Raw genomic sequence first — 27,468 nt, 5'->3', positions numbered from 1 at the left:
TAAGGACACAAAATTTATTCAACCAAAAAAGGACATAAATGTGTTAATTCAGACATAATCAATATACATTCAAGGAGGATAATTTAACTAATCTTTTCAACTAAAAATTTATTATTTTTTATGTCCAGATAATATTTTCAAAAAAACAAACATATCTTTTTCTTTTTTTTGGCTAAAGAAACGTGTATTGAAACCAAAACCCAGAAAAGCTACAAAGAGCTTACAAAAAAAGAGGTGGTTTAAAAACCACATTCCTAGGAAACTAAGGACAAAAATACATTAGGAAGAATACTTTCATCCACTACACCAGAAATTCCATTCCTAATGCACTAGTTACAAACAAAATCTGCAATAATATATGATTCCTTGGGAGACCAATGGAAGATGACTTCGTGAAAAGTATTTTTCTCCATCAAAATGTCTTGAATAATACTTTCTGCCATCCAATGCGTGCCCTGCAAGTCATCACTATGCAGCCTAAGAATGATTCTCCTGGCATCTAAAACACACCAAATATTAGTCCACCCTTCCTGTTTTTCTTTTACAAGCCCTTGCAGAATACCAAAGGCTTCAGCAAGCTTTGGAATGTCTGAGTGAAAAGGGATAGCTCACATCTTCAATATTTCTCCTTCATGGCTACAAGCAACAATGCCAACTAAGCTGCTGCCATTTTTGATCGCTGCATCCATATTGATTCTGATCAACTGAGGAGGAATTTTAAGGCTATCCAAGCAAGCATTGTGTCTCAAATTGATATAATTTCTGTTTTTCATTGAAAGAGAGTTAAAGCCTCCTTAACTCTAAAATTAAGCAGAGCCATAGTATTCTCTAATGAGAAACGCTGGTTTTCAAAACATAAGCTATTTCTAATTTGCCATAACTGGTGAAGAATGATAGATCCAAATAGGAAAAAGTGTGCTCCGTCATTCGGATGCACCGGGAGAACTCCAATCGGGTGGCCTAAGAGGTATAATTTCTCTTTCAAGGAAAAATCTATGAAGGCATCCCATTTTATACTTTAAAGGCATGACAAACCAGATTGCCTTGGCCACCTGCCAATGAAAAAACAAATGGTTTGCAGACTCAAGACAATTGCACCCATGAACACAAAATGCCTGAACTACCCTGATGTTTCTAGCAATCAGATTATCGGCGGTGAGAATCCCATGGTTAGCAAGCTTCCATATAAAAACCTTTAAACATTCATGTACTCCTGAGTTCCACAGTAACTGCCACCAAGGTGATGCTTGGACATTATTCCAGAAACCCAGCTTGTGGGTAGATTTCACTAAGAAGCTACTATTGTTATTGCCCACCCAAACTAGCTTATCCTCAAGAAGCCGGCTAGTAATGGGAATCCTGCGGATATTGGTTGCAGTGCTATTGTCAAACATCTGTAACCGTTCCTCATTCCACCCTCCATTTGGCAGTCTTAAGGATTCAACTATACCACAAACTCTAAAACTCAGATCTGAAGAACTGGACTTAAAATTTGGATTGAAAAGGATCCAAGGATCTTCCTAGATGTTCATTTTGTCTCCTCTCCCCACCCGATAGCAGAGCCCCTTAAGGATAAGATGCCTTGACTGAAGGATACTTTTCCAAGTCCATGAAGCATGCTTCTTCCATGGACATCGCAAGAAGGTGGTACTGGCAAAATATTTTGATTTTAAAGCTTGAGACCACAAACGATCAGACTCTATTGCGAGATACCAACTTAACTTACTAAGGAGGGCAGAATTAATATCCTTAAGCCTCCTTATTCCTAAACCTCCAGCATATTTTGATAAACACATCTCAACCAAGAAATTGGAATCAGCCTTTGATTCGACCTCCCTCCATTTCAAATGAAATTGAACGCTTTGCTTTCGATATCCTTACACCACCGTTTAGGAAATTTCACTACAGACATGGTGTAGATGGAAATATTGCTTGTAACTGACTTATTTAAGGTTACTTTCCTTGCTTGAGACAAGAGCTTTGTTTTCCAGCTTTGCAACTTATTCTCCATTTTACTTTTTAATTCTTCATAATCCTTAAACACATTCCGGCCCAGAAAAAACAAACATATCATTTTTTATTTTATATGAACTTTTATTAGAAATAATAAGGACTTGTGTATATTTAAATTTAAGAGAAAGAGAAAGAGAGGCATTAGAGTTCATAGTAACGCCATTTGGTCTAACCAATCCCTCCTTTTGCACAAAGATGAATGACTTATTTCGTCCCTACTTAGATAAGTTTCTCGTAGTCTGTGCTATTTGATACTAAATAGACCAGAAACCATTTTTGTGTATACTCTCATTGGAAGAACACGCGGAGCACCTTTTTCACATAGAGCTGATTTTCCCTTATGATCTGGAACACATCTCTATGTGAAAAAGGTGCTTTGCATAAGGTCTAGTTCCTTGGGCACTGGATTGGCGACGGCATGAGTTGGTTGGATCAAGAGAAGGTGCGTGCAAGCCATGGTGGACTAGGAGATGCCACGCAAGGTGCAGGAACTACGATTATTCCTCGACTTAGTCATACTTCATTTATATATATACTAGGTATGGCCACGTGCGATGCACGTGATTTGGATTAAAATTTGAATGTTTAATAGCTTTGAAGTAATATGGAAAAGTTTGAATAAAAAAATTGTTAAATTAGTTTTTTTAATTAACATTTTTCAATTTGTTTAGAAGGATTTAATCTTAAATTATTAACAAACATAAAGAAATTAATCATTTTATCCCAAGTTTTTCATAAATTTAATATCCAAATCGCATCATAAAATATCCGGTGTATGGATGTCCGATGTATCATATATATTCTAATGGAATTGACCTCAATCCCTAAAAAAACAAAACAATCATATATGTTCAAAAGCATGATTTCAAATATATAAAAAATGACCAGAAAATTTAAAATAAATAAATAAATAAAAATAACATCAATAATATAAGTAACATACATTGAGCTTACCTATTTGAAGAATTTACTAAACTCAACAATTCATGAAATACAACATTTTTGGTCAATGTATAATCTAATTCATCTATTGAAGGCATAATATTCAAAATTTTTATACATTGTCGCATCTTTGCTCTAGACAAAGCCACATATAACTGACCATGAGAAAAAACTGGTTGCAGTAAATATACACCAATATAGTCTAATGTTTGTCTTTGAGCTTTATTAATTGTCATTGCAAAACATAATCGTATTGGAAATTGTTTACGTTTAAAATGTAAGACATCTTTTACATTCTCTATTGGCATAAATGGAATTCTAGGTAAGAAAACTCTTTTTTCTCGATATTCTCCAACACTAATTTCAGCATCTATCACATTTTGATCAAATCTACGACAAATTAATCTTGTTCCATTGCATAGCCCTTCAGAAGGATTAATATTCCTTAATAGCATAACTGGACAATTTACTTTTAATCTTAATTCATGTGGAGGAAATCCATTAGGCACTAACATATTCAAGAAATCTTCATGAATATCTTGTTAACTTTTATCTAAACATTCATCATAACTATAATATGTTATTGTATCACCTACAAATCTATTTATTAAGACATTATTAATTTGATCCACATAATCATTTTTAGGTGTTAAAATAGCTCTATTTATCATAAAATCTAAGTTTTCAGCACACTTTTCAATTTCAAGAAATACATGTTTAATTAAGTTATCCAATGCATCTTCTTTATCAACATTTGGAACAATCATTTGACATGGCAATTTAATATAATCATCATGAATATATTCTTCAACTCCATCACCAATGCGTAACAAATATTGAATAAATAAAGGATCAAATTGAGCTCGCATATTTTGACTTAATTTTATTTTATATAATTTTGGCCATAAATATGAATTAACTAAAGATGAATTTATAACTTCTTCTCTAGTACCTTTTGGAACTACAGGAAGAACTTGTCTAAAATCCCCACCAAAAACAACTACTTTACCACCAAATAACAAATCACATTCATTTATATCTTGTAACATCTTATCTAATGATTCACTTGCTTCCTTTTTTACCATCGGAGCTTCATCCCATACTATTAAACTTGCATCTTTCATAAGTTTCGCTAATCCTGATTGTTTACTAACATGACATGTATTATGTTCTTCCATCACTAAAGGTATTTTAAACCTGGAATGAGCTCTTCTTCCACCAGGTAAAATGGAAGCTGCAACTCCTGAAGATGCTGTAGCAAGGGCAATTAAACCTTTTGATCTAACAGCAGCAAGAATTGTTTTATATAAGAAAGTTTTTCCACTTCCACCAGGGCCATCAATGAAAAACAAACCACGTACTTTAGAGAACACTTTATCTAATATTTGATCGTATGCATATTTTTGTTCAATATTTAAAGATTGTGCACATGCAATATCATCATCATTTATAACAATCGATAATTCCTCACTAATTTCTCTATTATCATCATGAATATCATTGTCATCAATGTCAAATTCCAAAAGATCATAATCAGCTAAAGTTTTTCCCATTGATTCCAGGATAATGTTAATATGTCCTAAAACTTTTGATCTTTTAACTTTATCACTATAATTTAAATATTTAAAATCATCAGATAATGCTTTCTCATATTTAATCCATAAATCTCTCGGATTACTTGGACTACAATATACTAATAAAGTAGCAAACAACCTTCGTAAACTATAAGGCATTTGGTACAAAGATGCTTCCTCCAAGCATAACTCAAAACTATTATCAGATTCTAATAGACCATGCAACAAAGCTGCATCACGATATGATAAGCATTGAACACCATTTACACATTTAAGATCATCAAAAGATGTGGCTCCCCTAACATGATTTAATAATAATCTTAGATAATACCTCTCATGATCAAATGGATTCACATTTACAATTCTACCAACAACATCACACCGTTTGCGTATATTCCAAGTTTTAAATTGGGAGGACCAAATATAATGTGCAGGAAACTCCCTATATAATAATTGTCTACTATTTACATTTACATGATTCATAACAAAATATTCAGTAAGCATAGTTTTTGCAAAGAAATCATTATTCACAACAGATTGTAAATTAACAGAATTCTTGAAACTCATCATTTGCTTATTTTCCAAATGAATTTGTAATGTCATTACATGTGGATGCATTTCATTTAAAGAAAAGCCATAAATTCTCCACATCGCTTCAGGCGGTGATATCCATCTAGCAGACTGAAAACTATGTATTTCATCAATATCTTCATCATTTTTAAATGACTTTATATTCATTGCAACTTTATCATGTCCTTTGTATATATATTTATATAAATATTTAATAGCCTTTATTGTAGAACATATTTCAACATTTATGTGGCAGTCAAACTTTGCAAGCATATAAGGATTGTAAGGAACCACCCATCGATTATCTAGAATAGATCCTCTAACCTTAACTTTACAACCATCATCACGTCTTCTATACAATGGAAAATAATTTTTCCCTAAAACAGTTTTTGATGTAAATGACATAGGAAATTTATTTTTACAAGTACCATCTTTTTTCATACATATGTTTTTAGGATTAAATTTTCCACAAGGTCCATGCATCATGTGTTTTTTTACAGCAGAAAATAAATGTAAATTATCATTCTTATTTGGTATTTCAGCACATACAATCTTATCAAATATATCGGGACATAGTAACTTTGAATTAGATTTTAAAATGATTAATATATGAGCATGTGGTAAACCTCTTTTTTGAAATTCAATTACATGTACATGTGCAGCTACTGAACCAAAAATTTCATCTTTAAAAAGATCTTTCTTCAACTCTTCTAATTTAGCTTTAAACACACGTGAAACTAAATCTGGTCTATTTTGTGCTTCCTCATTTTTTATCAATTCTTGTTTAATTTCTATCCAATTTGGATTGCATGTCATAGTAAGGAAAATATCTGGCTTTCCAAATATTTGAACTAAAGTCATTGCATCCATGTACCTTCTACGCATATCTCTAGGACCACCGATAAAAGTAGAAGGCAATATAATTCTTCGACCAACTTTTATGCCCCTAGTTTCTCCAACATCAACACTATCCATAATTCCTTGATACAATTCAGCACGAATTTCAGTTTGATTTTTTCTTAAATAATCAAGCCTAGAAGTTTCTAATTTTACATACATATCTACAACAAATTGTTGCAAAAGACATCCTATATGTAAAATCATCGAATCATTTAGTGATCTAATTTGCAACTTATAAGAATAATACTCACGACATGAAACGCTATTTCTTTTCTTCTTCATTCCCATCATTGTAGAAAAATTGCAAAGAAGATAAGTTAGCAGGACTATTGAAAATATATATACATACATAAATTCTGTTGTTTAAAAAAAAAAAAAAAATACACCTTCTGTTTCCTTATCAAGCATGTCTACAACAGAATCCATTTCAGTCACATTGGTTAAAAATTGACCTTCACAATATGATTGTCTTTTTTTTTTGTTAATTTTTTTTATTCCTTGATGCCAACCAGCATCTCCAAAAGGAAATATCAAAGGATATTGTAATGCATCATAACAACCAAAATAGTATTCTATTTTATGACTATATCCAGCTTGATTATACACAACAATTTCACGATTTCTATTTTCAGAATTCATATCTTCTATCCATATAGCAGCTACTTGAGATGCAGTGGGAAGATTATACACTCTCTGATCTAATCCGACATCAGATTTGATATGAATAGAATAATTTTGTAAATTTTCAATATCTTTCAAGCTTCGAAAAAACTTTACATAAGGATTCACAGAAAGAATATTGATTATTTTTTGTAGCAACATTAAATTCATTGAATTAGAACAACGAAGACGATTTTCTAACTCATGTTCAGTGTCGTAAAAATATAATTGTAGATATGATGGTTGCTTATCCATAGGTAACAATTCATTTATGTAATGATAGACCTGTCCTTGTACACGAAAAGTGTAAATACCTTTATTTCTCATCCAAAGTTGTTTATCATATTTGACATCAAAAGAAGTGAAAGCAAATGTATTATTGTAGGTTCTAACATATTTTCTAAATTCTTTTGCTTCTTCAGCATCTAAAGTAAATAATTCATACAACTCAATAGGCATTTTATTATGAACCAATAAAACTTCTCCATTTGAACAACAAAATCCCTTGGGTTCATATTGTAATATTTTAGCATTGCAATGATTACAAAATGTAGGATTTGATAGAACATGCACACTACTAACTATTTCTTTCAAAATGTTTTTTCGTTGCTTTCTTTTCTTACAAACACTTGTTCCTTTATTAGATATTAATGACTCATTTTCAATTTGATTTTTCAAATGTGCATTAACTATGCCACTCTTAGTTACATATCCAATGGGTAAATTTTTTGCATCATTAATACCAACCTGATTTGATGAAGATCCTAAATATATAATTTTTAACACTTCATTATGTGCATTTCCTTCTTTGGTTTGTTGCTTATTAATTAGTTTTTTTTCCCTTTCGATTTTTTTGCATATCTTTCTCTTCTTTTTCTTAATTGTTCTTCCTTATTAACTATTACTAAATTATCATTATCTTTTATATGCATACCATTTGTCTTGCTCTTTTTAGAATAGGTGTTTTCTATTCCTAAATTATCTTCTTTTCTTCTTCCTTCATCAACACCTATCATTGCTTCAGATGTATTTCCAATGTTATTACTGTGACATTCAACAAATGAAGTTTTCAAAAATAAACGGTCTCGTCTAACATTTATGTTTAGTAATTCATTACGTAATAGCCTTTTCTCTCTTCGTTTTTTATTTTTTTCTTCTCTTTTAGCATTTGACATACTATCATATTTTTGTTGATCTTGTTTTTGTTTTTCCATACTCTCACCTATCAATGATAAATTAGAACTGAAAATATATACAAGCTTACCAAACTCTCTAATAAACAAAAGTGAGGCCAAATTTAAGCTATAGCAACAACGAACACCTAAAAAACAAAATGTTTACAGAGACATCAGCAAAGAAAAAAAATTTTCTATTTTTTATTTAAAGAAAACCACACTTGCTAATTCTTTATTTAAAAAAAAAACACCTAAAAAGTGAGGCCAAATGTATAAATACCTGAATAACACAATCCTCAGGTTCTTTGTCGTCATTGATAAAGAGAGTAGGGGGAGAGAAAAGCTGAAAACAAAAAAAAAAAAATAGAAAAGAAAAAAAGCCAATGGCATTTAAATACTGAAAACCAAGGAAATAGGCTTTGACTAAAGGATATAAATCAAAATCTTTACTTACATTGTAAGGCAAAGTCTTTTCTGAAGTACAATAATGAAGTCCAGAATTTTGTATAAAGTACACCAACTCTATCCTTACCATACTGTAAGTCATCATAACCATAATGCATGCCATACCACAACCCCTGACACCTGTATGGCAAAATAAAAAAAGAAGCATAAAATGTGGATCTCACCAGTATGGCAACTGTTGAAGATCAAATATGTGATGGAACATTCAAGGATTTTAATTAACGTAATAGATAAAAGATAAAAGGCTAATGCAAAGCAATAGTTGGAGTAAGTCCAATCCATTGTTTATTAACAAAAAAGTCCAGTCCATTTAACAGAAATTTATTTAATATTTAAAGTGAAAAAATTTACTACATCTCACATATGGTAAAATATTCAACAAAAATATTTATATTTTTTTTAATTTACTTTGAAAATCATATATATATATATATATATATATATATATATATATTGTATGCACATATTTATATACACATCAAAACATAAATTATTTCTTCATTTTACATTTATTTTTTGATACATATTGGATCAAAACTAACTGATGTCTGGCCAAGCTAACTTATGTCTGGCCGAGCTAAGTTGTGTCTGGCCGAGCTAACTGATGTCTGGCCGAGCTAAGTTGTATCTGGCCGAGCTAACTAATGTCTGGCCGAGCTAAGTTGTGTCTGGCCGAGCTAAGTTGTGTCTGGCCGAGCTAACTGATGTCTGGCCGATCTAAGTTGTGTTTGGCCAAGCTAACTTATGTCTGGCTGAGCTAAGTTGTGTCTGGCCGAGCTAACTGATGTCTGGCCGAGCTAACTTATGTCTGGCCGAGCTAACTTATGTCTGGCCGAGCTAAGTTGTGTCTGGCCGAGCTAACTGATGTCTGGCCGAGCTAAGTTGTGTCTGGCCGAGCTAACTGATGTCTGGCCGAGCTAAGTTGTGTCTGGCCGAGCTAACTAATGTCTGGCCTAGCTAAGTTGTGTCTAGCCGAGCTAACTTATGTGTGGTCGAGCTAAGTTATGTCTGGCCGAGCTAACTGATGTCTGGCCGAGCTAACTTATATCTGGCCGAGCTAAGTTGTGTCTGGCCGAGTTAACTGATGTCTGGCCGAGCTAAGTTGTGTCTGACCGAGCTAACTGATGTCTGGCCGATCTAAGTTGTGTCTGGCCGAGCTAACTTGTGTCTGGCCGAGCTAAGTTGTGTCTGGCCGAGCTAACTGATGTCTAGCCAAGCTAAGTTGTGTCTGGCCGAGCTAACTTATGTCTGGCCGAGCTAAGTTGTGTCTGGCCGAGCTAACTGATGTCTGTCCGAGCTACCTTGTGTTTGGCCGAGCTAAGTTGTGTCTGGCCGAGCTAACTGATGTCTGTCCGAGCTAAGTTGTGTCTGGCCGAGCTAACTTATGTCTGGCCGAGCTAAGTTGTGTCTGGCCGAGCTAACTGATGTCTGTCCGAGCTACCTTGTGTTTGGCCGAGCTAAGTTGTGTCTGGCCGAGCTAACTGATGTCTGTCCGAGCTAAGTTGTGTCTGGCCGAGCTAACTTATGTCTGGCCGAGCTAAGTTGTGTCTGGCCTAGCTAACTTACGTCTGGCCGAGCTAAGTTGTGTCTGGCCGAGCTAAGTTGTGTCTGGCCGAGTTAACTTATGTCTGGCCGAGCTAAGTTGTGTCTGGCCGAGCTAACTGATGTCTGGCCGATCTAACTTATGTCTGGCCGAGCTAAGTTGTGTCTGGCCGAGCTAAGTTGTGTTTGGTCGAGCTAACTGATGTCTGGCCTAGCTAAGTTGTGTCTGGCCGAGCTAACTTATGTGTGGCCGAGCTAACTGATGTCTGGCCGAGCTAACTTATGTCTGGCCGAGCTAAGTTGTGTCTGGCCGAGTTAACTGATGTCTGGCCGAGCTAAGTTGTGTCTGGCCGAGCTAACTGATGTCTGGCCGATCTAAGTTGTGTCTGGCCGAGCTAACTTATGTCTGGCCGAGCTAAGTTGTGTCTGGCCGAGCTAACTGATGTCTGGCCGAGCTAAGTTGTGTCTGGCTGAGCTAGCTTATGTCTGGCCGAGCTAACTTATGTCTGGCCGAGCTAAGTTGTGTCTGGCCGAGCTAACTGATGTCTGTCCGAGCTACCTTGTGTCTGGCCGAGCTAAGTTGTGTCTGGCCGAGCTAACTGATGTCTGTCCGAGCTAAGTTATGTCTGTTCGAGCTAAGTTGTGTCTGGCCGAGCTAACTGATGTCTGTCCGAGCTAAGTTGTGTCCGAGACTAGACCTGGCAATTTGGATCATGACACGGCAACACGACTCGAAAACGACACGGAATAAATGGGTTTGAGTTTATTATAAATGGGTTCGGGTCATAATCGGGTCAACCCGTTTAACACGATTATTAATCGTGTCATTTTCGGGTTGACCTGTTTAACTCGAAATTGACCCGTTACGACCCTTTTATTAAACGTGTCAGTTTCAACTCGACACGATTATATACCTATTACAACCCATTTAAATTTAATTTTAAATTAATATTTTATCACTAGTATAATATTTAATAACTAAAAAATATTATAAATTAAAAATTTTATAAAAATAATTTTCTATTACTAATTTTTTAAAAACAAAAAATACATCTTTAATAAAACAAAAACATAAAAATAAAAAAAAATAAAAAAATTTTCGGGTTAATAGGTTAATTTTCGGGTTAACGGGTTAATAGGTTAGTTTTCGGGTTAATAGGTCAATTTCAGGTTAACGGGTTAATAGGTCAACACGACCCGTTAAAATAATCGTGTTAAACGGGTCGTGTCGTGTTGACCTATTTATAAACAGGTCGGGTTAGTGTTTTAGGTACCTGACACGATTAATAAATGGGTCGTGTTCGGGTTAGGCATTTTTGACACGATTATTAAACGGGTTGACACGAACACGACCCACCAACCCGAATTGCCAGGTATATCCGAGACATGGGTGTCCGATATAAAATATCCGATATATGGGTGTCCGATGTATCAGCCTCCACCACTTGAATACTTAAAACAGGTCTTTTATCTTTAGGTATGGACACGCTCTTTTGAGAATGAATTACTTTCTAGATAAAGGCACCAAGGTTGCATCACCAACTCTTAGATGAACAGAAAATCTAGAAAAGCAGAAAATTTGAAAAAGCAAAAACCATTATTGTTCGTAAATAGATTCTAGCTTCATCCTTTCAATTTTATTTGTTTTTTATACACCAATCAATATTGAGATGTTTTAGATATTTAGTGAGAATAAATTAATTTTAAAACTAATGAAAACATAAACAATTTATTTTGATTCTAGTCCATTATCATGAAATTTAATTTATTCATGGATTTATATATTAACTAAAAGAAACACAAAAAATAAAAAATGATCATAGGAAATATAAGTACAATCATAAAAACTCATAATTACTATTTTACTTTCGTTAAACAAAAAGTTGTCATAAAATACTTGTGTCATAGATGAATCTATCTTAGCATCATTGCTATCTTCCTAAGATAAATTGCAAGATTTAATAGAAATGTATTAGGTTATACCTAAATCAATTTCTATTACATCTTGCAATGTACAAAATAATAATATTAGTGTAACTATCACAGTATAGTCTAAATATGCTATAAATTCACAAAAGACTGATAATAATCTACTTATGAACTGATAGTAATCTATCATGTCCACATTAACAAAAAGATGGTTCCCATGATAACGAATTAAGCATTGTCTTTAAGCTCGGCAAACTGCTTCCTACTCCCTTCACCAAATTGTAAATGAGAACTTTCAAGATTCAGCGCTATTGGATCTGCCTCACCTGCACTTTTGGAAATCATCAGCTTTAGTTTCTTTGTTGCATTGTTTCTTGCAGTAGGCTTTGAAACCAAATCAGCTAGGACTTTATCTTCATTGCTCATTTGCTCTATCTTAGCATTGTCAACACTTCCAGATATATCTGATTTTGAAAGTTGCAATATATATGCATTAGAACATTAAATAAAAGCTCATGTAATTTCACTTAGGATATAATGTATCAAACATGTTCATACCTCTCAATTCAGTTATGCCTAATGATTTTCCACTTTGCTCTTCAACAATTTTTAAAACTTGACTAACTTCAGCATCATTTGAAGTATCTGTTTGTGTTAATGTGTTGATTTCTTTTGAAATAGTATCACAAACAGAAAGGATTGTGTATTTCCATCTTGTAATATCACGATATTCATGTTTAGATGCTTTAACTTGAATTAGAAGCTTATGACTACTGGATAATGTGGCAATTTTTTCAATATCTTTAACAGAATCCTAAAAAAAAGAAAGATTCACAGTTAGTACTCACATAAGCATTTACATCATTTATATATGTTTTTTCAAAGAACAAGTTAAAACTAACCAGTCATTTCCACAAATACATATGAAACGAATTATATTACCCCATCAGATTTATTCATCAACTCATATGCAGTGCAACCAAGAAATTTTTCAGCTTGATTTCCGAACAATGTAGCATTCAATGATGAAGACTCATCTATCAAATCAACAATGACTCGGCACCTGAATAAAAGAAGAATTACCAGTTAGAGATTATAATTAATGATAAAATAAATAATATGAAATGTCTTATACAATAATTGAATAAAGTATTTCATATTATACAAAATTGAAGTGGCACTGGGTGGAGAGAGTAGAGGCAAAGATTGAGGCATTAACCTAATGTATTACAACAAAAGGTGATGAAGTAATAATGTAGATGAAGTAATAATCTATATGACAAAGATAAGCTAAGTATTTAGAGAACAAAAATTTATGGAGTTCTATATTTTGCTTACTAAACTATAAATAAAAATTCCTAATGAACATGCTTAACATAAAAAATGGCTCATTTTGTTATTTTTCTTTGTTTTGTGTTGCAATCCTTAAACACGATCTCTGTTTAAGTTTGATTTTTGAGTTTCAAATAATGATGATTAATTTCAATTATTAATTTTTGTGGATCTCAATTATTATGGCAACTAAATATCCGAAAATACTCAAAAGACAGTGGAGTTTTTCTTGCAACAAATCTTGTTATTTTGGCTAGCAAGCACGATCCTCAATCATAATGTAGCCTGTTTTTGCTTTTAAATGCAGCATATTGACAAATGAGCAAAAGTTGTAGAATGGGGTGATTGCTATGGGGCTCAACAAATGTACAAATCGATCAGTGCAAGGTATAATCATATCTTTTTTCTGTTTTATTCTTGTCCTATTCATTTAGATCAAAGCTTTATCTTATGTTTCACACGTGAGATGAAAAATATAATATCATTGATTATAAATTTTTCATGCATAATTAATTAGTGTGTTTTTAATGGGGAAAAAAACCCAGTAGTTGTAAGTTACAATCATATAATGATGATTGCATAATTGGACGATAATAACAATAATAATAATAATAATAACAACAAATATTTGTATGCATACCTTGGCATAGCTTTAACTTGATCATGTCTGCAATACAAGCAGTTAAACCTCTGTTCAAATTCATATCCAGTTGCTTTTGTGCATTTTTCACAGCTTAAGTACCAAAAAGGTTGAATCAAATTTGTCACTTTGATGTGACCATTGATCCAAAAGCTTCTCCTCTGTTTACATAATGAAAAGTACAAACATATCTTAATATTATAGTTGTTAATAATTATAAACAAAATAATAGTCAAGAAATTTACCGTATTAAGTTGATTATCTATCATCTTAATGGTAATGATGTCCTCAGCAGAAGGAAGTGTAGACAGTGACTTTGTCTCAAGACCAATCCTTCCACATATTATGTCCATGGCTTTTTCAGCATTAGCATTATACCTGTAATTGCTCAAATTAATTATTGCTATTTTTATTTTTTATACAAGAAAAATTGTTCTAAATTTAAACTCCAATATTAGTTTACCAAATTGATAAAGCAGCTGCTTGTGGTATCCCCGGTTCAATAACAAATGAACTGGAGGATTTGGTTGAAAGCGAGATACCTATATGATGATATAAATAATACAAATATGCATGTAAAAAATTGAATTAATAAAAACTAATTTAGAAAATTGCTGACTATTTTAATTACATAAAAATTGTTCAAAAATAACATGAATTGTAGTGTAGTCATTAAGGAAACATACCATTATATGAGCTAACTTTAAGTCGACATCCAATTATGATTGGTTTTCTATTCATAATATTCAAAATTTGAGTACATTCATTGTTCACAAATTGGTTCTACATGGTGAGCATCAAAGTATCCATACTGTCCATAAAATTAAAATCAAAATTCAGAAAAATGTTTATTAACTTATTTAATAATTAATAATTATTTTTATTTTTTTGGAGTACTTACTTATCATTCATCAAAGTCATCTCTTGGACAATCTCTAAGCCATCATTCGTGATTATCTCCTTTTTTGGCTTGATTTCAATCGCTATTCCAATCACATATGATGATAAACAAATTCAAAAGTTAATTAAAATGTTATAGATCATTAGAAATTTGTCCACATGATGAATTAAATATAAATGAAAAGTTATAAAATATAGCCGAACAAATTGACTATATAGACAAACATACCGACGTGGGATAGAGAATCAATATAAGTGTGTAGTCGTGAGAACGGAACAAAGTTGTAAACAGCAGGCACAATTATCTCTGAATCTCCAGTCACTTCTTCCACAATGGTTCGACCATTTATAGTCCATTGCAAATTATTTTGAACAATCTGATATTGTGCACCAATTTCTTTAACCCAAGCATTAGAAATATAATAATTTTTCCCAATTATGAGTGTGTCTCGGAAGATGTGGATGTCTCCACCATATATTGTGGCCTGGATCTTATCACCCTGTATAAGAAAAACAAGAGACTTAAAATTGAGTTATATATGAAACAAATTATACAAAATAAATATATTATAAAAACAAACTTACTTCTTCATCAGCTAAGATTAACCTTTGATATTTGTTTGGACTTGATTTAGAAACTCGTGGCATTGCTTTCTCAATAACCACCACTTTTACTGTCCAACCTCTTTGTTGAGCTTGAATATCCTTGATTAGCTTTACTTCTCTAACCATTTTGCTATATTATATTTTAGAAAAACATAAAATGAAATCACTATGAATCAAATAAACCAAATTATAGATGACATAGTCATTGACTATTTATTTGTTTTTTAGACTGAGAGAAAAAAAACAATGACCATCACGATCTCTTGTGGGATTGCATGCTCTCCTACTACTTTTTTTTTTCTGTTTTTTTTTTTTTTACTGTTTTTTTTCCCCAACATAAATACATGTTGGTTTTTCATATATCAATATGTGATATTGGGTGAAGAACTGAAATATAAATCATATGCATGTGCACACAAAAGCAATGAAAAATGCAAAGATCCATGGACAATGAAATTCATGAACTCACAAAAGAATTGAAATGCATGAGGAAATTAAGTAATAAGACAAAGGAATGGAAAAAATTAAAGTTACCAATTTTGTAGTGAATAACACAATCCTCAGGTTCTTTGTCGTCATTGATAAAGAGAGTAGGGGGAGAGAAAAGCTGAAAACAAAAAAAAAATATATATATATAGAAAAGAAAAAAAGCCAATGGCATTTAAATACTGAAAACCAAGGAAATAGGCTTTGACTAAAGGATATAAATCAAAATCTTTACTTACATTGTAAGGCAAAGTCTTTTCTGAAGTACAATAATGAAGTCCAGAATTTTGTATAAAGTACACCAACTCTATCCTTATCATACTGTAAGTCATCATAACCACAATGCATGCCATACCACAACCCTGACACCTGTATGGCAAAATAAAAAAAGAAGCATAAAATGTGGATCTCACCAGTATGGCAACTGTTGAAGATCAAATATGTGATGGAACATTCAAGGATTTTAATTAACGTAATAGATAAAAGATAAAAGGCTAATGCAAAGCAATAGTTGGAGTAAGTCCAATATATTATTTATTAACAAAAAAATCCAATCCATTTAACAGAAATTTATTTAATATTTAAAGTGAAAAAATTTACTATATCTCACATATGTAATAATGTTAGTGTTATTAATCATAGATTGTTTTATACTAATTATTATAATTATTATTTTCAAAATAGATAATTGATAATAAAAATCCATAATGTTTGCAAATAGATATCAAAATAAATAAATAACTAAATGTGATAATTTACCTGAAAATAATCATATCCTATCCCTTTCTTTCATTTGTCCACTGCTGACTCTTTTTCTCTTCTTAGATCTTCAATTTGTTCTCGTTTTGGCAGCAAGAACTAAAAATAAAAAAATAAAAAATAAAAAATAAATTTTTAACGATGGTTTTTGGAATTCAGTCGTTGAAAAAGGAAAAAATCCGACTTTTTTATGTAAAAACATCGGCTATTATGTATAGGTTTTTAACGATGTTTTTATCCTTGGCATACTATTGTAAAATGAAACAAAAAAAGGATAGATTTGGATAAATAAAATTGTAAAAAAAAAAAAAAGTAAAAAACAAAGAAAAGAAAACTATTATGTATAGGTTTTTAACGATGTTTTTATCCTTGGCATACTATTGTAAAATGAAACAAAAAAAGGATAGATTTGGATAAATGAAATTGTAAAAAAAAAAAAAAGTAAAAAACAGAGAAAAGAAAAGCCAAAACGCACCAAAAGTAGTCGTTTTGGAACCATTTTGAACAGTAAAACATGACCAAAATTTAGGAGTCCTTCTCGCTTATAATATAGACTAAAGGATATATATATATATATATAAGTATATATAATACTATAGGCGGTTCATCGAGGACTTCTCGGGTGATCGGAAGGGCTTAAGCTGCTTTTGCCTTCCCTTCTATTATATTAGTAAAGGGTGAATGAGGGGCATGTGCAATAGTTTTCTTTCTGTCTCTCGCTCGATCGCTTCAATGCCTATAATTTGAGAGTTAACAGGAAATGTAATTAAAACAAAATTAAGGTGGTCTGTCTAAATACAATTATTCGTTTTTACTTTTCTACCATTTTTGGTGTTGTTATCGTGCATCGCAACCGTGGGCCTAATAATTATTCTATTTACAGTAAACTCCGTGCTAATACTTGTCCTTTTTCTCTATTTCAACCTCAAAATGTACAAAATATATATACATATATATATATATATATACAAATACCTGCTCAATATATTCGTTTCCTGTTTAGCCTACTCCTCATTAGATGGCCTACGCTTATCCTGAAAGTGAAGGAAAATCTATTGCAGCCTTTTGTACTAAATTAAATCTGTAGCTTATTCACCAAAAAAAGTAAAATAAAATTATAAAATTAGATGTGTAAATAAAATAAAATTGGATATGTCGCTTTCTTTGCTTTGCAATACGGACTCTCTCCTCACTGAGAAGGGCATAGCCTATTGTCTTCCATAGTTCACTGTAAATAAAGTTTCATAATTCACCATCTTCTCAACATATAGATAAGATGACTCCCAATTATGGGCTAAAAGATCTTCAATTCCATTTGAAGTGTTTTCAACTCAAATGGAATGAATCCCCAAATATGGATCATACTTGTAAATGGAGAATTAATATGATAATTTCATAAAAATAATTGAGGAGTTTTGGAATTCGGTCCTTTGTTTAAAAATTATGTATTTAAGTAGATTTGAAAGTAAAAGAATCAAATTGATGATCATTATTTAAAAAAGCAATAATTTTGCTATTAAAAGAGTAGAGGAAGCAAAAATAAGGCAACAAAACAAAATCATAAAAGGTTTGACAAAAGTCACTCAAGCTTAATTGGTAGAAACAGGACAAAAGTTTCGTCTCCCATCACAGTGCAATTAAAATGATAAATCCTAAAACAGATTCAGAAAGAGAGACATTAAGCACGTTTCAACTCTTGAATTGAATGAGAAAATATTATTTAATCTAAAGCGTTGTAACATAATTGCATTGCCCGACTTTATTATTATTGCAAGTAAAGTTTAAAAAATTGTTTAATTGGTGTTCATATAATATTTGTTAGTGCAATTACATTTAGAGACTATGATGACACGACCTGCGACCTGCGACCTGCTACATGTTTTCGGTTAAATTATTGAAGGAATCCACTTGAGACAATCAATAAGGTACAAACTTCTCAGCAACCCCAAAAAAAAAATAATAATGATAAAAAATAATTTCTTGATCAACAAGACGGTTTTTTAAAATTTACCATCAATTCTTGATCAACAATTTTTAAGTGCATGAAATCAATTGCAATGGGTTCATATTACAAAAATTTTGTTTGTTAATTAATAGCACAGAAAGAGACAGTTGATGTGACAAATTATTAATAGCACGAACACCCTATACTTCATTAAGCTTTTGTATTTTGCACTTTGTTCTCTGATTTTTTTTTATAATTTTTTTTTCTCTATTTTGATCCTTAAAACTTCAAAATTTCTATACCTCGGTTCTTTTAACAGTTTTGAGATATATAATGCTCTTATTATAACAATAAAACTACAAAATTAGATAACCTAAAAAAAAAAGAAAAAAAAAGGAACTGTATGTTGCATCAAGTGTACAACACATTTTAAACTGCTAAAACATAGGGAAAAATAATTAAAGGACCAAAGGTAAAAGATAATAATAATAATAAAATAATTTAAAGATGAAGTGAAAATGGAAAAAAACAAAAGAAGGATTAAAGTGTAAAAGCCTAATAATTGAGGAGGCATATATGCTAAAGATCCTTGATGGGGGCGAATGCTATGATTCAGTTTATTTCCTATAAAGTGCAAAAAGTAAAAAAGATATTTAAAATGAAATTGTTTATTGTTGTAATGGGTATCATCCTGCATGAAAAATGTCAATGCATTTACCAAAAAAAAAAAATAATAAATATCAATGCTTTTTTTTAAAAAAAGATTTTACAAATTTTAATTAATTATATTGGATATATCAAAACTTTTTTGGTAAAAATTACAGATATTAAAATTATTTACCAAATAATATGGCAAATAATATAATAATATTTTATTAGCATTTATTGAGATTCACTTATTTAGTTTATCTAATTTTTTCAATCTATAATAATTTCACAAATTTCTCTTATAGATTAAAACTTTTGCCAACTCACTCTTCTATTGTTATTTTATATTTCCAGAAACTTCCCCTATAGTTTGAATTTCTTAGAATACTTCACTTTCTTTACAGTTTCTTTATTCATTTAAAATAAAATATAAAATGGGATTCGAATTTTAAGTGGAAAAGCATAATAAATAAATAAAAACTGAATTCATCATCTCATAGATGGATTAAAGTGAAATAATTAGATTTATAATGATAATATTTTGAATTATAATGTCTTTGGAAATTAAATAGTATTTAATTATTAGCCTTCCTTTTTTTTTTTAAACACTTACAATAATTTCCCTTACCCATGTGTTTGAATCAAGATCTACTCTTAATAAGAGGTATGAAAGGGTTACAAATTGAGTCAATTTTATTTGATTAATTATCGCCTTTTTGTTAAGTTGAAGATATATGTACTATTACTACTTCGATAATTTTCTTGTTCAACCCATCGATTTGGTACATTTTTTATATTTTATATTTTTAAATAGGTAAACATATGCAAGAAATTTCAAACCATAAAAGAAATTTTCCCCCAAAAAAAAAAAAAAAATAGAAGGGAAGTATGCGAATTTTCAAACTAGAAAGGAAGTATATAAAATTATCTCTCTGGTAAACATATTGTTTTTGTAGCAATACTAAAATTTAATTATCTTTTTAGAACAACATCCCGATAATCCCCTGCCTAAAATGAAACAAAAACAAAAAGCATAGGGGACAAGATGCAATGTTTTATACAGCTAGCTTTGTTTTTGATATCACGTTGGATATCAGATATGATCCATCATCCCCACAAAAGAGTTAGAAGAGATGTTTGGACTTAGCTAGGCACACCCAAAAAAAAAAAAAAAAAAAAGAAAAAAAGAAAAAAGAAAAATTCCATTTCTTTTGGCATTTTGCAATTTGCACAAATTTGGTCATCTGCAAATCTAATCCCACTTATTATGCTTTTTCTTGCCCAAATGGGCTTTTCTTGTTTTTATTTAATTTGCTTTTTAGGTACAGAGACCTAATGTGAGGAGATGACGCCTACTTTGTCTGTTTGCAAACTGAGTCCTCCATACAACTTGCATTTCAGTTTAGGTAAATTAGTAGGGCTATAACAGTAGGTCACGGATTACCCCCAAAAAAATAGGCCACTTTTCATTTTTTGTTGAATAAAACAGCAGGCCACTTGACTATTGGCCAACTACGATACTAGTATAGCTGGAATTGTTCTACTAAGTAATAAATCTGTAATTTCATTATCTCTGTCTTGCTGCATATCGTGGCGGTACTCTCTTCTTTTCATTGTAAATAATTCCGGATATCTATGATTGACGTGATGCCAATCGGATCGAATGGGAACCACAAAATGCTCAATTGGGTTTTACAAATATGTTAGCAAGATTGATTGTAAATGATTTACTATTATAAAAAGAAATTACAAATATGATGTTTTTGACCTTACTCTTTTCAGTCATATGACAACAGTTTCAGTAGCCTCACCAAACGCAGCAGCTTTCATGTACTTTTCATTTTACACACATTATAACGTTCATCAATTTGCAAATCTCAAAAACACGACATAACAACTTTGCTATCCGATTTTGTTAAAAGTAATAAATATTACAGAACAAACGAGATATTATCTTGAGAATATAGCTTCGTTGGTATCCCGAATCAAAAAGAGAAGAGAACTTGGAAATAAATGGAAAATATGATAAAAAGGGAGGGTATATCTTTCACTATACATGTGTAATCTTACAATCAAAGACACCAACAGAAGGGAAACGCAACAAGTCTAAACATTCATCAATTCCTCATCTCCAACTTGCGGAAAGCTTATGCTGGTCTCATCAATACTGAGGATATGAAGGAAGGCTTTACAAATGATAGCCACCCCTTCTAATATCTCTTGTAAAAAAGGGATGTCTTAGTGCTTCCCTTGCCTTCAGTCGCTCTGTTGGTTCATACCGTAAGAGCCCTTGCAATAGATCAATCAAGTCACCACCAGAGTGATCGACGTGCTGCATTATTAGGTTCTGCCACACAGTATTACAGAGTCATATTTAAATTCTCCGTTATGCATAAGAAAAAATATAAGAAGGCAATTTAAAGGAAAGATGTTAAATAATTACTGGCAGGCGGGGCAATTTCCAAACTGCTTTCATGCTTTCTCTTGAAGTTGCACCATCTGGCCAGTCCAACCTTGCACCCCGTCTAAAATATTTTTCTGCCCGTCGGCTGGAACATCATCAGGTGCCGGTGCAAAATATAAGATGCTTATCCAAGAAAAAGAAATAGAAGGATAAAAAGAAATGGACAGCAATCTCAATGCTCTTACTCTGATCTAAGCACCATATGTTGAGGCAGTGGCCCCAAAACCCTCTCCATCATGGCAAGATGCTCCAGGTTTTCATGTGTCTGAAAAAGGGCCTCACCCTATTGGGGAAAAAAAAAAAAAAAAAAAAAAAAAAAAAAAAAAAAAAAGAAGAAGAAGAAGAAGAAGAAGAAGAAAAGGGAGATTTATAGCTGGGCCATACATATGATTACTCAATAGAAAATAAACATTTCTTATAGATTCAAACAAATAGTTAGAGCTAAAATGCAGAGTTTAGATCATCCAACATGAATATTTCAGAGGATTACTGGACAGCCTGACCAAAGGGAAAACATGGTCAGTTACGCCAACAGACAGCCTTCATATTTTAAGGGCATTTGTCAGAACATTTTCTTATTGAATTATGGGTCTTTCACTTCCTAGTAGAAGTAATACCCAAAACCAACATCTACAATCGCAAATTGTTGAAGAAATTGAATCAGCTTTAGATGATGACAACCATCTAGAATGGAATGGAAGCACTTACAGAGCAAAGTTCGACAAGTATGCAACCCACACTCCATAAATCGCAAGGGTAGTTCCATCCAAGACCTGCAGTATACATAATTACATCTCCGAGAAGCAAATTACAGTATTGACAGGAATCTTATAGGGAAATGAATTTACCCAGTATAACCTCAGGAGCACGATAATGGCGTGTTGATACCACATAACTATGATCTTGATGTTCAAATGTTGTGCTCCCAAAATCAATGAGTTTAATGGCACTTGACTTGGGCAGGTTCTTGAAATAGGAACCATCTTTTGCAGGTCGTGATAGAAACTTCATTGCAGTCGAGACAGAACAGAGAAGGAAAAAAAATCAGATACTTAGGACTTTACCAATAATCATAACTAAAACACGAGTTTCAAAAACTACTTGGAATCAAATTGAAAAAAATAAATAAATAAGTAAAATGATCCCCCATTTCTTACTACAATCTTATCCTTGAAATGCATATGTCATTACATAAATACATAGGAATTCATGCATGGAAAATATTAATAAACAAACATTGATATAAGACACAGTGTCACCCTGACCATGAATGTATTACCTAATATTGATAAAATATCAAAGTACCAGATTAGATAGGCGAAAAACCACTGAACACACTTAAAATTCAATTGAGTATGCCCTGACATAGCCTACCTTATAGTCTGGCACTTTTATATACTCAGAAGAAACAAGAAGAATATTTTCTGGCTTCAAATCAGTGTGAATCAGGCGCAAATCATGCATAACTGCAAACAAAAACAAGTCAATAAATCAACAAAAGGTGGAATCATTAACATTGTTATCATCAAGAACAAGTTTGCACAAACAAAAATAATGTTGCATTTGAAAATTGGTAAAACAATCAATTGGAAATTAAACAAATATCCATGCCCAAATCACAGCATTACTATGTTTTGAGCATCAAAGTGAAAGATATATTTTTAAGAAAATAAAGTTTGAAATGCAATTTGAAAGAATCTAGATATAACGGTGCAAGAATTGTCCACACACATGCTACAGACTCCAAAAGTTGTCTTCCAAGCTCGCGAACAAGATCAATGGGAAAAGAACGGTAGCTATTTTTGCGAAGAAAATCGTATAAGCTTGGTCCAAGCTTCTCAAATACCTGTTGAAACCATTTAAATTCATCCGCAAGTTTTTTTAACTCACAGAATATTCAGGCATGAAGGAACATTCACTGCTCCGTTCAAATGAATCAAATCAGAAGTACCAATAGATACTTACAATACAAATATGATTACGATAGTCAAACCAATTCCGTATTTGCACACAACTGCAAAGAATAAAATCACTTACACCAACATCGCTTTGAATTACAGCCAATAAGGGAAGACAAAAAGAGTAAAACATCCTTACCGAGTGCCACCAACATCATGCCTGGATAGCCTTTGCAGGACATCAATTTCAATCATGGCAGCTTCACGATACTTGTTTATGGAACGAACTATTTTGATAGCCACAACTTCCTTCTTTTCATTATCTAGACATTCCAAAACTTGTCCAAAAGTCCCTATAAAGTTACACCCAAGAACCCACAATAACAATTATTATCACAATTGAAAAGATATCAATTAAAGCCGAAAAATTTACACATCCCTTCTCCAGGAAGACATTGAAAATACCAACCTTCACCCATTTTGCTGAGAATCCTGTCTGCAAGTACGATGACCAAACAAAACCAACAAACAGATAGTGAGTACTTATAAAATAATTGAAGGAAGAAATTTGTCTCATGATGCACGATTATCCATATATTGCTCGGAAATGATTCCACTAACACACAAGAAGGTGCTTAGTCAAGTATAATAATCAATTCTCCAAGTTCATAAACTTGGTACATAATTAAAAGACCGCAAGCAAAGGAGCTACAGAATGATTTACATACTGATGCAATCGAGAGCAGCAAAACTGGAAAATTTCAATATTCGATCTTACTTATTACAATGACCAAAAAAACAATCATAAAAAAGGTTTCCATTCCTTACTGCGAAAAAGTTAAAAAGCTAATATTTTTAGAAAAAATGGTTGAAAAGACTTACAACGTGGGGTTAAATTTTCCCCAATGGCAAACACATAATGTCCATCTTTATCATCAGGTCGCCAAGGAGGGGAACCATTGCGAGGAAGTCCCCTATAAAACATAGATGAATACGCGTAACTGGGGAAAGCTCCATTTCCAAACTCCTGCCCGCAATATATTGCTGGAAGAACCTGCAAAACAAATTAAACAAAATCCCTTAAAACTTCAGTGAATTTGGGGACAAACAAAAATCACTAGCCACGAGCTCCAATTCAATGGATCAATTATTAAACACCATCAAGTTAAAATTTTTCAATGATCTATACAAAAAGAACTCAATAATTAACAATGAAGAAATAACTTTAAGAACAAAAAAAATGGAACAATTAAGCAAACTTACAGATCCCATTTTTCCACAATCAATGACAAGATCTAAAAATGTTTTTTTTTTTTTTTATTTGGAAAAATAATGATTATTGAGTTAAAAAAAAATTAAAAAAAAAGATGAAGAAGAATTCAAATTCAAATTCAATAACCATGAATGCACGAAGAGTTAAAAAAAAAAAAAAAAAAAACAAAAAAGGAAAGACCTTTGGCGGTGGAAGAGGAGGAGGCATATCCCATGTTAATCGAGGTCTCTTTCTAGGGCGTTTGTCCATGTTCTTGTGAGGAAATTCCATTATCCGCTGAGTCTCCATTTTATCTATATTTGGTCGAATCCTTATCCCCGATCAGCAACCCGCAGAACAATTTGCAGGCTAGTGTTCCAAAAAATTTTCAATTTTGCCCCCAATTTTTTTCTTAACCCGATAAAATATTCCGACAAAAAAAATAAGAAAAAAAATTCTCGATGAGAAGTTTGAGAATCTGCTAAGATTATCCTTTTGATATAAAAACGAAATTGGGGGAAATTTTTTTTAAAAAATTAAAATTAAAAAAAAATAGAGAAATAGTGAAAAAGAAAAAAAAACAAACCCTAAGCTTAGGGGAAATCAATTCAGAATTCAGAGATCTGAAAGCTAAGCCGAAGGGGGTAGAGCCAAACCATGGTTAAAAGTTGTGTATGGGAATTAACTGGGAGTGGTGGTGCATCGTCTAACCATGGTTAGAAAAGTGAGGTGTGGGTCCCACGGGGACACATTTTGTAAATTGCCCCTCTTTTGGTGAAAGGGCAAATTAAAAGAGCCCCGTTTTGTCATGCTCTTTACGTGACGCGTGTAGTCATTGGTAGGGCCCACGAGTTTTCTCTTTGTTTTTTTTTTTTTGGTTCTCCTAATGAAAAGATAATAATAATAATAATAATAATAATAATAATAATAATAATAAAATAAAATTATCCAAAATTAGGGAAAAAAAATAATATTAATATACAAATGATACAGTGAATAAAGTTTAAAAAATCGATATCGATAAAAATATTGAAAGTTTAAAATATAAAAATTTTAATGAACATGTAAAAAATATTGAATATTGATAAAAAATGATGAAAATTTGTTTTAAAAAATAAAAATTTTAATCGAAATTTTAAAATTAGCTTATTTAATCAATCAATTATTAAATTAATTATAAAACTTGCTAAAATATTAAATGGATGTTATATTGTTCTTAGTGAATTGATTTATAATAAGCATTAATAATCATAAATGAATTATTATTAATAAAAATATGTCAAAAAATATATATATATATATATATATGATAAAATTATTTATTAATGATTATTACAATTATATTTATTAACTAAAATATATAAAACGATTATTACAATTATATTTTAGTTTATAAATGTCATCTTAATACCACATAGAACTTCTGGATGGTTGAAAATCATTGATTTTTTCTTCATTTTGATTTTGAGATGTGAAATGTAAGAAGTAATTATGAAAAAATATATCTCCTTTGTAATTTTGCATATAATTATTAATATGCCAATTATATGGATATTATATTATTGGTTGACTATATGCATAGCTACTACTCTCTGATGGTTGAGTTTGAGATGGTACCCATAAATTGCTATTTGTGACATTCCATAAATATATATATTGAATAAAAATTATGAAAATAACTTCCAACCCTCATAGATTCAAAATTTATAGAAATCAAATCTTTTTTTTATTGTGACATTTCTATTATAGATTTTTCTTTATGCATATAGTCTTTTCCAACAGTATCGAATCTTTGACTTACATCTCTACTCCCATGATTTTCATCTTGTGTCACATGTGTGTAATATTGTTCACCATTAAATGATATATTATCTTCTTCTTAAATGAAAATAAAAAATAAAACATGTTATAAAGAATATATTTTGAACAATTTCTTCTTCAAAAATGTTTAAAAAAAAAAAAAAGCTTGTGAATTGTCAGGAATTTTTTTTTTATTTTTCAAACAAAAATTATTATTTCACACACACACACACACACACACAGATATATATTTATATATATATATATATATATATATATATTTTATAAATATTTACCCATATTTATAAAATATATATTCCCGACAATAAGATTTTCTAGATTTAAAAATATAATTCATAATCTTTATATTTTTACTTTATCGATATTCAATAAGTAGAACTTATTAATGTTATTCAATCTAATTCATTCTATTTTGCTTATATTACTAAATTTCTAAAAAGCAATTAAAAGGTAAAAAAAAATTATCAATGAAGAAATGTAAAATGTAAGAAGTAATTATGAAAAAATATATCTCCTTTATAATTTTGCATATAATTATTAATATGCCAATTATATGGATATTATATTATTGGTTGACTATATGCCTACTACTCTCTTATGGTTGAGTTTGAGATGGTACCCATAAATTGCTATTTGTGACATTCCATAAATATATATATTGAATAAAAGTTATGAAAATGACTTCCAACCCTCATAGATTCAAAATTTATAGAAATCAAATCTTTTTCTTATTGTGACATTTCTATTATAGATTTTTCTTTATGCATATAGTCTTTTCCAACAGTATCGAATCTTTGACTTACATCTCTACTCCCATGATTTTCATCTTGTGTCGCATGTGTGTAATATTGTTCACCATTAAATGATATATTATCTTCTTCTTAAATGAAAATAAAAAATAAAACCTGTTATAAAGAATATATTTTGAACAATTTTCTTCTTCAAAA

The 27,468-nt window shown here is 31.3% G+C and overlaps 2 protein-coding genes across 2 annotated transcripts; both read right to left on the bottom strand.

Moving 5' to 3' along the window:
* Positions 1-11,420: 11,420 nt before the first annotated feature.
* Positions 11,421-15,235, bottom strand: LOC125419627 (replication protein A 70 kDa DNA-binding subunit B-like). The gene is made up of 9 exons (XM_048465937.2): positions 15,228-15,235; positions 15,115-15,142; positions 14,872-15,019; positions 14,206-14,284; positions 13,988-14,120; positions 13,743-13,903; positions 12,713-12,833; positions 12,329-12,584; positions 11,421-12,234 (listed from the first exon to the last, which is right to left on the bottom strand). The coding sequence occupies exons 1-9, from the start codon at positions 15,233-15,235 to the stop codon at positions 11,999-12,001; spliced, it is 1,170 nt and encodes a 389-aa protein (XP_048321894.2). The 3' UTR covers positions 11,421-11,998.
* Positions 15,236-20,977: 5,742 nt separating this feature from the next.
* LOC107432833 (serine/threonine-protein kinase AFC1) lies at positions 20,978-25,317 on the bottom strand. Its single transcript, XM_016044035.4, has 12 exons — positions 24,902-25,317; positions 24,331-24,502; positions 23,918-23,944; positions 23,648-23,801; positions 23,516-23,564; positions 23,282-23,396; positions 22,925-23,016; positions 22,399-22,555; positions 22,259-22,323; positions 21,736-21,833; positions 21,530-21,635; positions 20,978-21,433 (listed from the first exon to the last, which is right to left on the bottom strand). The coding sequence occupies exons 1-12, from the start codon at positions 25,007-25,009 to the stop codon at positions 21,275-21,277; spliced, it is 1,302 nt and encodes a 433-aa protein (XP_015899521.1). The 5' UTR covers positions 25,010-25,317; the 3' UTR covers positions 20,978-21,274.
* Positions 25,318-27,468: the final 2,151 nt, after the last annotated feature.

The sequence above is a fragment of the Ziziphus jujuba genome, chromosome 11, assembly GCF_031755915.1.
Source record: "Ziziphus jujuba cultivar Dongzao chromosome 11, ASM3175591v1".
NCBI lineage: Eukaryota > Viridiplantae > Streptophyta > Magnoliopsida > Rosales > Rhamnaceae > Ziziphus > Ziziphus jujuba.
Note: the sequence above shows the minus strand (reverse complement) of the source record. Positions and strands in the feature narration are given on the sequence as shown.